Source organism: Poecilia reticulata, linkage group LG1 (assembly GCF_000633615.1).
Source record: "Poecilia reticulata strain Guanapo linkage group LG1, Guppy_female_1.0+MT, whole genome shotgun sequence".
Classification (NCBI taxonomy): domain Eukaryota; kingdom Metazoa; phylum Chordata; class Actinopteri; order Cyprinodontiformes; family Poeciliidae; genus Poecilia; species Poecilia reticulata.
Window position 1 is genome coordinate 7,310,015 of NC_024331.1, and position 10,194 is coordinate 7,320,208.

At 39.2% G+C, this 10,194-nt stretch overlaps 2 protein-coding genes and 1 long non-coding RNA gene across 4 annotated transcripts in view; 2 read left to right on the forward strand and 1 right to left on the reverse strand.

The window, feature by feature from the left end:
- tppp2 (tubulin polymerization-promoting protein family member 2) overlaps positions 1 to 917 on the reverse strand; it is a 4,817-nt gene extending 3,900 nt beyond the window's left edge. The window contains exon 1 of one of the 2 annotated variants that reach the window (XM_008418199.2): positions 751 to 917. The gene's annotated coding sequence lies outside the window, so the exon portion shown is untranslated. Of the gene's footprint in view, positions 1 to 457; positions 614 to 750 lie in introns of those variants that run through there. The other variant, XM_008418281.2, reaches the window with a different exon arrangement.
- A 2,569-nt stretch (positions 918 to 3,486) lies between these two features.
- Positions 3,487 to 8,110, forward strand: ftr84 (finTRIM family, member 84). The gene is made up of 7 exons (XM_008418079.2): positions 3,487 to 4,183; positions 5,235 to 5,330; positions 5,443 to 5,676; positions 5,877 to 6,033; positions 6,116 to 6,172; positions 6,275 to 6,328; positions 7,031 to 8,110. Exons 1-7 carry the CDS (start codon positions 3,605 to 3,607, stop codon positions 7,573 to 7,575), a joined length of 1,722 nt encoding a protein of 573 aa, XP_008416301.1. The 5' UTR covers positions 3,487 to 3,604; the 3' UTR covers positions 7,576 to 8,110.
- Positions 8,111 to 8,857: 747 nt separating this feature from the next.
- Positions 8,858 to 10,032, forward strand: LOC108166248 (uncharacterized). Its single transcript, XR_001776549.1, has 2 exons — positions 8,858 to 9,058; positions 9,851 to 10,032. It is a non-coding gene; the product is annotated as an uncharacterized LOC108166248 (long non-coding RNA).
- The last annotated feature ends 162 nt before the right edge of the window (positions 10,033 to 10,194 follow it).

Sequence of the window (10,194 nt, forward strand, 5' to 3'; positions counted from 1 at the left end):
TATCTATCTATCTATCTATCTATCTATCTATCTATCTATCTATCTATCTATCTATCTATCTATCTATCTATCTATCTATCTATCTATCTATCTATACACACACACACTAATACACAGTGCTATCATCCATCATTATGTAAGTGTTACTGCAGCTGCACTCAAGCCAATTTAATTCAATCAAGTCTGTTTCCAAATGGCTTCTCTGCTCCTCAATCTACAGATTGAACGAAACTGTTCAGAGCTTCAATTCTTCTTTTCTGTTACAGCCAAGTCTGCGTGTACAATAAAACAGTGTAACAGCTGCTGTTGGTATGAAATAAAACCACGATCCTAAAGTGAACTATGAAGCAGATTGTTCAACTAAATATAAGCTGATAAATGTGAATCAACAGTTAAAGATATTTTCAACTCTGCAGCACCTTTATGAGGTAATATTTCACATAGCCCCATCTCTCACCTCAAAGCTTTCCATTGGTTTGCAGGTGAACGAAAACACCCACAAATACAAACATCATGATAAACACTGCTTAGAAATGTGACATTTTGTGATGTTTTAAAATAAACACTATTTCCCAGTACTATTCTACATATCGACAGTTACAACACCTACGACAACGAGCGTCACGGTGCTTAAAAATATCACGTCCATTGCCTTTCATCGTATTCCTACATCGTATTCCTACATCGTATTCCTACATCGTATTCCTTTGCCGCAGCCGTGATGCCTGAAACGCGGCACATAAAACGTACCTGCTGTCGTAAACGCAGTGATGCAACGTCAATATTTAGCTGCTTCACCTCTGCTTTCCTCGTCGTCCTCTGGCTCTCCTCCTTCCTGCCACTCCCAGATTTTTTCCCCCCCGGAGGGATGAGGCATAGAGAAAGAGGCTTAGAGGGGAGAAAGTACCGACCAGCACAGTGAATGACGTCATTGGTGCTCACCCCGCCACATCCCCCTCCCAGTGTCTGTTCAGCCTCACCAGCTTAATGCTTCATTGAAAAGACTCACTTTGTCAAAGGCATTGAAAGCATCCCAGATCCCAGTGCTATACGTCGCCCTCTAGTTGCCATGACAATAATACCTTACATCTATGTGGACCTATATATTTATTCTTAAGGTCATGCAAACTCTGGAGGACATAATGAGTTTTCCAGCATTTTGATACATTCTCCTTCTACTCTCCAGTTTTGGATTATTGGCTGCAATTTCTGCTTTTAACTCCATGTTTTCTCTGCTTTTCCTCTTCATAGAGGTTACATTAAAAAAATAATATTAAATAATTAAGGGATAAATAATGCAACTTTTTGGTGTTACATAGCCGCTATCTCGATAGCCAGTAAACTCCTTAAAATTCCATCTTTTAAATGTAATTTTAACAAACAAATACAATTTCTATTTTTGTTCCTTTTTGCCATCATTATTAATTAGACATTTTTTCAGTTTTGGAAATCAACCCATATAAACATTTTTTTTCTATGCAGATATAAGTTTCCTCCTCTTCACATCAGTACATTCACAACCGAGCTGACTGCTGCCCTCATCCATCCCTCTACAACTCTCTCGCTTTCACTCGTTTTCTCTCCAGCTGTTGTTTTAACAAGAACTGCCTTGTTTGGGAAAAGATGAGAGCGGTCCTTCATAGAACAAAGAGAATAGACAACAGAAAGCTGGTCCTTAATGGGAAATTCAAATAAACCTCGGAGCTTTATGTTGTCAAAAATGTAACGTGCGAACCTTGAAGTGATTTTGCTGCTCCACTGTGATCTTAAAACAAACTGCTTCAAGATGATAAAAAAAGAGAGAGCAGACATGTTTAATGCTAATTCTTCTAACTGATGCAGCAGTAAGCCTTTCTCTTGAGGTAATGCTGTCATAAATTATATATTTGACCTCATAAAGAAAAGGTTCAGTGTGCATGAAACATCAGTTAACCATATAAATAAAGATATATTTATATTGAAACATTAAACCTTGATTTATCTCAGAAAGCATTGTAATAATATATATTTTGTGAATTTTTTAAAGACAAACTACGGTGTCCCAGAGGTGCAAGCCACTTCAACAAATTGAGCAACACAACATTAACGAAGCACAAAACAATGTTCAATTCTTGGTAAACCGTAAACATGATTTATAATGACTAAATAAAAATAAAATGAATAATAAATTATTTTGTACAAAATAGGTGAAGCATTATGCACAGTTGCGCAGTTGGTAGAGCTGTTGCCTTGCAGCAAGAAGGTTCTGGGTTCGATTCCCGGCCCCGGTCTTTCTGCATGGAGTTTGCATGTTCTCCCTGGGCAKGGKKGGKTTTYYYCCGGGTACTCYGGTTTCCTCCCACAGTCCAAAAACATGACTGTCAGGTTAATTGGTCTGTCTAAATTGTCCCTAGGTGTGAGTGTGTGTGTGCATGGTTGTTTGTCCTGTGTGTCTCTGTGTTGCCCTGCGACAGACTGGTGACCTGTCCAGGGTGACCCCGCCTCTCGCCCGAAACGTTAGCTGGAGATGGGCACCAGCAACCCTCCCGACCCCACTGAAGGACAAGGGTGTAAAGAAAATGGATGGATAGGTGAAGCATTATAGCATTATAGGTGAAAGCTGTAATGCTCCATTTGTGAAAGTGTTGGCACTCAGACATCAACTAAGAGCCACACTGTCACTCTATAATATATATACATTTAAAATGCATTTATATTTATATATTTATTGAGACATTAGCTGAGAGGTTAGGAGTTTGTCTTTTTTGTTTATGTATTGTCTGTTATGTAATCTGCGATCTTTTCACCTTGTGGTAAGCATCCAGACTGGTTCCTGAGAGAGCCCACATGTCATGGCTCCTGTTCACATGACAAACAAACTCTGTTGTTTTGGAATCAGGTACCGCCATGAAACTCACCGCTCAGTCACATGAAAAGATCAAGGTTGTGAGGGATTTTGAAACAAACTTCGATGCCCGCACAGTGCAAACTGTTTTTTTTTCCATGAACAATCTTAATTTTATGGTAATGGAAACCTCACTGATTGGCTGCACTGCATCGTGTAAAATCATTAATTCCTATTGGACTTTCAGATTTTTTTTTTACTCTATTTAAGTCCAATCCATTTACCACTTGAAGATTAATGAAGAAAAGAAGTATCCTGTAGCCCTTTTTATATTTAATTTCATACCGTAATATATCCATCACTCTTGCCTGTAATCATTCACATTCTCTACATGAAGATTGCAAAACACACTCTTCATAATTCACCCACTTACATTTGAGGTCTGCTGATTTCTTGACCTTACTTTAAGAGCAAAGATAACACTCAAGTTGAAAGCAAATTTCACAACGGGTGCAGACGTCAGGACTTTTGATCAGAAAATGAAAACAAGTTGTGTGGGAAGAGATCAGTTTACTGTTTGTGGTAGAAACAAAGCCTTTGCCTTTAAATGACAGCAGAAAAGAGCTCAGCGTTCCTACAGAGGGACCAGTGGGATCCCAACGCGCCCAAGGAGTAACTCTGTGGACCTTTCTCTGGGAATATTTGACTGACTGCTCTTTCACATAAGAACTTAATAGGAATAAAAACGAATTATTTCCCAGGATACCTTGGTTAGTAAACATGGCTGATTCAGGTTTCCCATTGCCGCCAGACTCTTTCTGTCCCCTGTGTGCTGATGGACTCCGGGACCCGGTCACCATTCCCTGTGGGGACACTTACTGCCTGGAGTGTATCAAGATCTACTGGGACCAGTTCGACCACATGGGCGTGTACAGCTGCCCTCAGTGCCGCGCGTCTTTCACGCCACGGCCCGTCCTGAGACGTAACGTCCCAGATGTTCAGCACCAGCAACAGCCCCGCCAGCAGCTTCCGGAGCTCACCCCCTTCCCGTACATGCACCGCGAATCCTACTGCGACTTTTGTGTCGGCCGCCGCAACAGGGCCGTCAAGTCGTGCCTCATGTGTCTGGCTTACTACTGCGAGACGCACGTCAAGCCTCATTACGAGTCGTCCACGTTCAAGAGGCACAAGCTTGTGGACGAGACGGGCCACCTGGACAGGAAGATCTGCCCCCAGCACGAGAAGGGCCTGGAGCTGTTCTGTCGCTCTGACCAGATGTGCATCTGCGTGCTGTGTACTGTCAGAGAGCACCGCAGCCACAACATTGCCTCAGCGGAAGAAGAGCGCATTGAGAAACAAGTGGGTTCCAACAGCTTTGGCTTGTAGGTTGTGTTGCCTACATGCAGGGGTGCAGCTATGTACTTTCTGAGTTGTATGCTGACACAAGAAAGCAACCCTAGACATCTGTAGCTACAGCACAAAGTTACAAGATAACCAAGATATGTTATTTTACTAGTAACTTAACCTGAATGTTGACAAGCTTTTTTTTTAGACTGACAAAACTCACCTACTGTCTGTCAACCGCTTTGAAAAGTTAGAAAAATAAATTTGTTGTTTTCTGACCTCTTTCTTTTCTTTTCTGCCTCTCTATTTTTAGCTCAAATTCATCCGAAAACAACAGAATTCAAATGAAAAAAAAACAAAACATATCACACCCCAACTAGAAATAATTTTGTTTTCGTTTTGGCGCCCCTCTAGCCCAGCATCCCTATACATTATATAATGATGTAAAAACCTTTTGTGTCTGTTTTAGCATTGCACAGGTACAGCAGGTCAGCGCGTTGCATAATCACAAACACATTGCATAAAGGTGCAAAGTTCCCTTGAATTCCTTATTTAAAAAAAGAGTATTACACTTTTAAATTTGAGATTACAAATGAGGACAATCTAGTTTTTACATAGTTTAGATTGCTCCAAGATTAGACTCTGAATTCATGGGCCTGCAAAGTGATACAAAAGGGAGTTTGTTGTGCTTACAAAATAAAGTTGATAGGAAATTGTCAAAATAAAATCCTCACTCTTTTATTGGTTAAATTCATGGAGAAAGTTTGTTCAAAATCTGTTCTGGATAAGAAGAGAAATGTGTGGGTCTTTGTTGATCAGTTGCTGGTTCACAAAAATTGGACTTTTTTAGAAGGAAAGGACTAAGAAAAAGCTATGCTTTTAGATAACAAGTGGCAAAAACTATTGAAATCTAAATCAGAGAATTTTATGACTTTTATCCTTCTTCAAATGTAAAATCAAATCATACTTTTGTAGAGTGTAAAGAGAAAAACAGTGATTAAGGCTAAAAGTACCTTGTCCTTAAAGTGACGTGAAACTAGATGTTGGTGTGTATTTTTTCCTTCAGAAAGTTCTGGTGGTGACCCAGTCCGAAGTGCAGCACATCATTTCAGAGAGGATGAAAGAGCTGCAGGACCTCAAGCACAATGTGGATGTTCTGAAAGTAAGTCAGACATTACAGAAACAAGTATAACATTTATCTTTCACTGCCGTACGCCGGATCTCAGAATATTCTTACCCTGTATGACATCAACTCTTTTATTTTATTTCTTCAGAACGCCGCCCAGCGTGCGCAGACTGAAAGCGATAAGACCTTCCACGAGATGTTGCAGGCAGTCGAGCGCTGGAAGTCTGAAATCAATCAGATGATAATGGCCAACATGCAGGCGGCCATGACGCAGGCTGATGGTTACGTTGAGCGCCTTGAGCAGGAGATAGTGGAGCTGCAGCGGCGAGACGCTGAGCTGCGACAGATCCTGGAAACGGAGGACAACATTCACTTTCTGCAGGTGCCAAAGGATCACACAAATCTGTTTGCCGATACTTTTCTTACACTCAAGTATTCCTAATGGAAAATAATGACATAAAGCGTTCATGCAAAATACTGGGTTCAACCTATTGGTTTTTGATAGAGGGATTCTCGTCAAACCAGGTCTTGAAGAATCAGGTTAAGACTAAACTTTTTTTCTTTCTCTTCCTTGTCGCACAGAATTTTCCCACCCTATGTGTTCCTCCAGAGGCCATGGTTCCTAAAGTTCTCATCAATCCTCAGTTCTCCTTTGGAGAAATAAGCAAAACAGCCATAGAGATGAAAGAAAACCTGGATGACATCTGTAAAAAGGAGCTGAGTAAGATTTCCAAGACGGGTAAGCTCGTGCAGAAAATACTTTCACGTTCCCAGAACTGAAGTTAAATCATGTGACAAACTAACGTAGATATTCCTTACAGTCAGCGAAACTCCTGTGTACATACTTTTGCCAAGAAACGGGGACAAACGCCTGAAAGGTAAGGATTAGTAAACTCAATGGCATTTGGCAATTCAGGAGCAACAACAAAAATGGTGGGCCTTTTTATGGAACAAACATTTCTTTATTGTCATTCACATAGTTCCCTCCAGGGTTGATTTTCAGGAGCCAAAATCCAGAACAGACTTCTTGAGATGTAAGTGTGATTCATATTGTATGTTTAAGTTACTGAAGTGTACCATAACAAATGGTTGTTGTGGTAATGTCAAGTGACAGACATTACCACAACAATAATTGGCTGGCATATAATTATGCCAGCCAATTATAGGCTGGCATAATTGATATGCCAGCCTATCAATTAAGTTACTTTGTGTCGCTTTAGAACAAAAATCTTTTGACTAGTCTCATATTTTCTCTCTGTTAAACTACAGACATTTCATAAACTAGGTTCTTAAAAATAGCAGCACTTCTTGTTGGATTCATTCAGATATTTGACATGGTGCGAAGCTATTTCTACAATTTCTTTTAAACATTAATGCAAACTTATGTTTCCCATCGGGTTAGAAAATTATACCTTTTGTAAAAAAAWTTTTTTAAGAATTCAAGGCAATTAATAACTTTATTTTGTTAAGTGTTAACAAAATAAACACTTATTTTGTTAAGTGTTTATTTATGGCTAATGATCATTAGCCATCATTAGCATGGCTAATGATGAAGAATAAAGAAAAAGTAACATTCATTTTGTAATTTCACATTAAAGACTTATGATTGGACTTAGACTCTGGTTGAAAGTCATCAGACTTGACTTGAACATGCAAACAGGACTTCAAATCATATCCTATAGTGGTTACAGGTGAATACTAAGAAATGTGTACTGTGGATGTTTTTCCTTTATCAGATGCAGTCAGACTGTCCTTTGATTCAAACACTGTCTACAAAGAGCTCGTGCTGTCAGATGGCAATCAGAGAGTCACTCGAAGGAAAATGACCCAGTTTTATCCAGACCATCCGGAAAGATTCGATGGCTTTTCCCAGGTGCTGTGCAAGGAGTCTCTGTCCGGCTTCAGGTTCTACTGGGAGGCCGAGTGGGGCGGGGAGTTCTCCATCGGTGTGGCCTACAAGAGCATCAGTCGCAAAGGAAAAAATTCAAACAGCCTTCTGGGCTATAACGACAAGTCGTGGAGTCTCCTCTGCTCTGATTCAGGGTACTCAGCCTGGCATAACAAAGCAGACAAAGATCTGCCTGATGCTCCCCGGGCCACTAGGATAGGTGTGTACTTGGACTATGCTGGCAACACTTTGGCCTTCTATTCAATATCCAACACAATGGAGCTCATCCACAGGTTCAGAGCTCAGTTCAGTGAGCCTCTGTTTGCTGGTTTTGGGGTTGGCTCCTCTGTTACCCTCTGCCAGCTGAAGCAGAACACTATGCCTTATACTTAAAAAAATGAAAAAAAAAATTAGCATCAAGGTTCCTGTACTCAAACAGTGATAATGATAAAATTAAGACAATTTGTGTGAAAAGCGTTTTTTTATCTCCTTAGCCTACACTTTAACCTGTATAAGTGATCAGTTGATGTAAAACTACTAATCATCATCCATCTTATCTTCTCGAGCATCTTCTCCCATTTTAAAGTGTTAAATGTGGTATGTAAGTAAAATAAACTTTWTCTCTTTTATATTTTAAACTGATTAAAATAAGAATCAACAAATTTTTTAGCTATTTAATGTGTAACGAATGCTATACAGTGAGAACATTTTTATTTTTTCTTTATGCTAACTGTTGGATATGGCTAAAGATTATGAAAGAGTTAAGAAGGATCAATAGAAATAAATTGGATGCACTTTCTAAGCATTTATTTTGAAGATGGGTGTAGCTTCAAATGTAGCATCAGTTTAAGACGGTATCAATGCTTTTGTTATTTTTTTTTAAAACGTGTTCATTTGGATTAGTATTTTATCAATATTGATGTGTGTAGATACGATGTATTTACAATTTAAGTATCACATGTTTGGTGTGACAATAAATAAACAGTGCTGAGAAAATCATTTAAATACTAGACTTGTGTGTGTTCATAAATAAAGAACTCCTAAAGATGATAAGAAGTGCTTTTATCTCCTTTGAGTTTTCATTGTTTTTTCTAAAGCAGGTCACGCCAAACACAGTGTGTCATTTTTGTTGGCCCAATATACAGTCAGTTTCTTTGTCATTAGTCTTTTTACATATCACAGGCCAACAAGTAAGAAACTGAACCACTAGAGGTCAGCAAAGACCAAATGATTAAAATTCCAGAAGATAGTAGAAACTCATCTACACCTACATGACCAAACTTGTAGCCAATATCACAATTGAGGAAGAGCCATTTTCTTTTCAAGAGATTTGAACACATTTAGGTCACATTTGTAAGGAGTTGTTAAAATAACACAATACAAATAGATCTCACAGCAAACTTATGTGTTGCCAGTGAAAACATAATTTTGTTCACTTCTAAATGAAGCTTTAATAAATGGAAGTAAGTTACAAAAAAAGTTGCTTTTCCTGCAGTGATAGCTTAGGTCGGTGTTTCAGGAGAGTGACAAAACGCTTCACTTGATTTATCCTAGTCAAACATGGAAGAAACAGCGCCTCCTAAAGGCACCAATCGTAACTGCAGTGACAGCGAGCAATGAGCGCTGCCGTGAGCCTATCCCACCAGGAGCCTCGTAGTTCAGAAAACCCCAGCCTGCAGTCACGGCAGAGAAGTATGGAAACGAGACTCACTCTAATCTGAATCACGCATTCACAAAGCTCCCGGTGACGTCACTTAGCGACTTCCAGCGACTTTTGACCGTTAGCAACGGTGAAAGAGGACAGTCAGGGGACTGAGGAAAGCGGAGGTTAAGCAGCCAGAAATTTTACGTTGTGTCGCTGCATTTACAACACCAGGTACATTTTATGTTGCACATTTAAGGCATTACCTCTATAGCTAAAGTCCTTGTAGCAATATAATGAAAGGCAATGGAAATGTTCTTGCACTCGAAGCAAGCTGTGACGCTAGTTGTTGTAGGTGTGGTAAAGGTGTAACTGTMAATTTAGAGAAATATTGGGTGTTCATTGTGTTTCCCGTTAAGAATGTCACTAAAATTTCTGACATTTTAGTGACATTAATTAATGTCACTAATTAATAGTGAGAAATAGTGTTTCTCACTATTAACTCATGGTTAATAGTGAGAAACACTATTAACCATGAGTGTTTCTCATGGTTAATAGTTTTTACACCCGTCTCGTAAAATACGGCATTGTCCTGTATTGGGCAGTTAAATGTTGCATCCCGTTTCCTAGGAAACAGGCACCGCGCTGACATCATGCAGCTTTCAATYCGTTCCTTTTTAAAACGTCTATTTGCTTGTCCACAAGCTTGTCATGGCTTTTTATGTTTTATTTAAATATGTCGATACTTTTGAGGAGGAACGCACCATGAGAATGTTTTAGATAGAAACAAAGAGGTAAAACTTTACACGTACAAAAAAAAATTCCCGTACGATTTTCACATTTTAGACATTTTGCTGTAATTATATCCTGGCTGGTGCTTTTTGTTGTTTCCCATGCAATGACATAAAAAAAAATATTTTAACTTTGTGTTCTTATTACTGTCAAAGGATTCAAAGAATGTGATCCTATCAGTGACATCATTAAAGATATTTCTCTCAAAATTAAATAAATGTATGTCTGTTTCAGCATGGCCTCGGGATCAACACCCTCTGCAGATGTTGAGAGCGCTTTCCAGAAGTTTGCAGTCCACGGAGATCCTCATGCGACTGGGCGGGAGATGAATGGAAAGAACTTTGCCAAGATATGCAAAGACTGTCACATTATRGACGGCAAACATGTCACTTCCACTGATGTCGATATAGTTTTCAGCAAAGTCAAGTAAGACTTAGGACAGGATTCATCTTCTCAAAAATATTAATGTCAGCAAAATGTCCCCACAACGAAGAGCAGGAGTGTCTGTTTCATGTTTGGTGATTATTCTTACTTGTTTTCTATATTTTTTCAGAATAAATCCTCTACAATGGAATAAC

What these genes read in the sequence shown, in the direction of transcription:
- ftr84 (XM_008418079.2), top strand. Translation starts at nt 3,605, where the DNA reads ATGGCTGATTCAGGTTTCCCATTGCCGCCAGACTCTTTCTGTCCCCTG. An exon ending in AAGAGCGCATTGAGAAACAA is followed by an intron (nt 4,184 to 5,234) that starts GTGGGTTCCAAC and finishes TTTTTCCTTCAG; the next exon opens with AAAGTTCTGGTGGTGACCCA. An exon ending in CAGAACAGACTTCTTGAGAT is followed by an intron (nt 6,329 to 7,030) that starts GTAAGTGTGATT and finishes TTCCTTTATCAG; the next exon opens with ATGCAGTCAGACTGTCCTTT.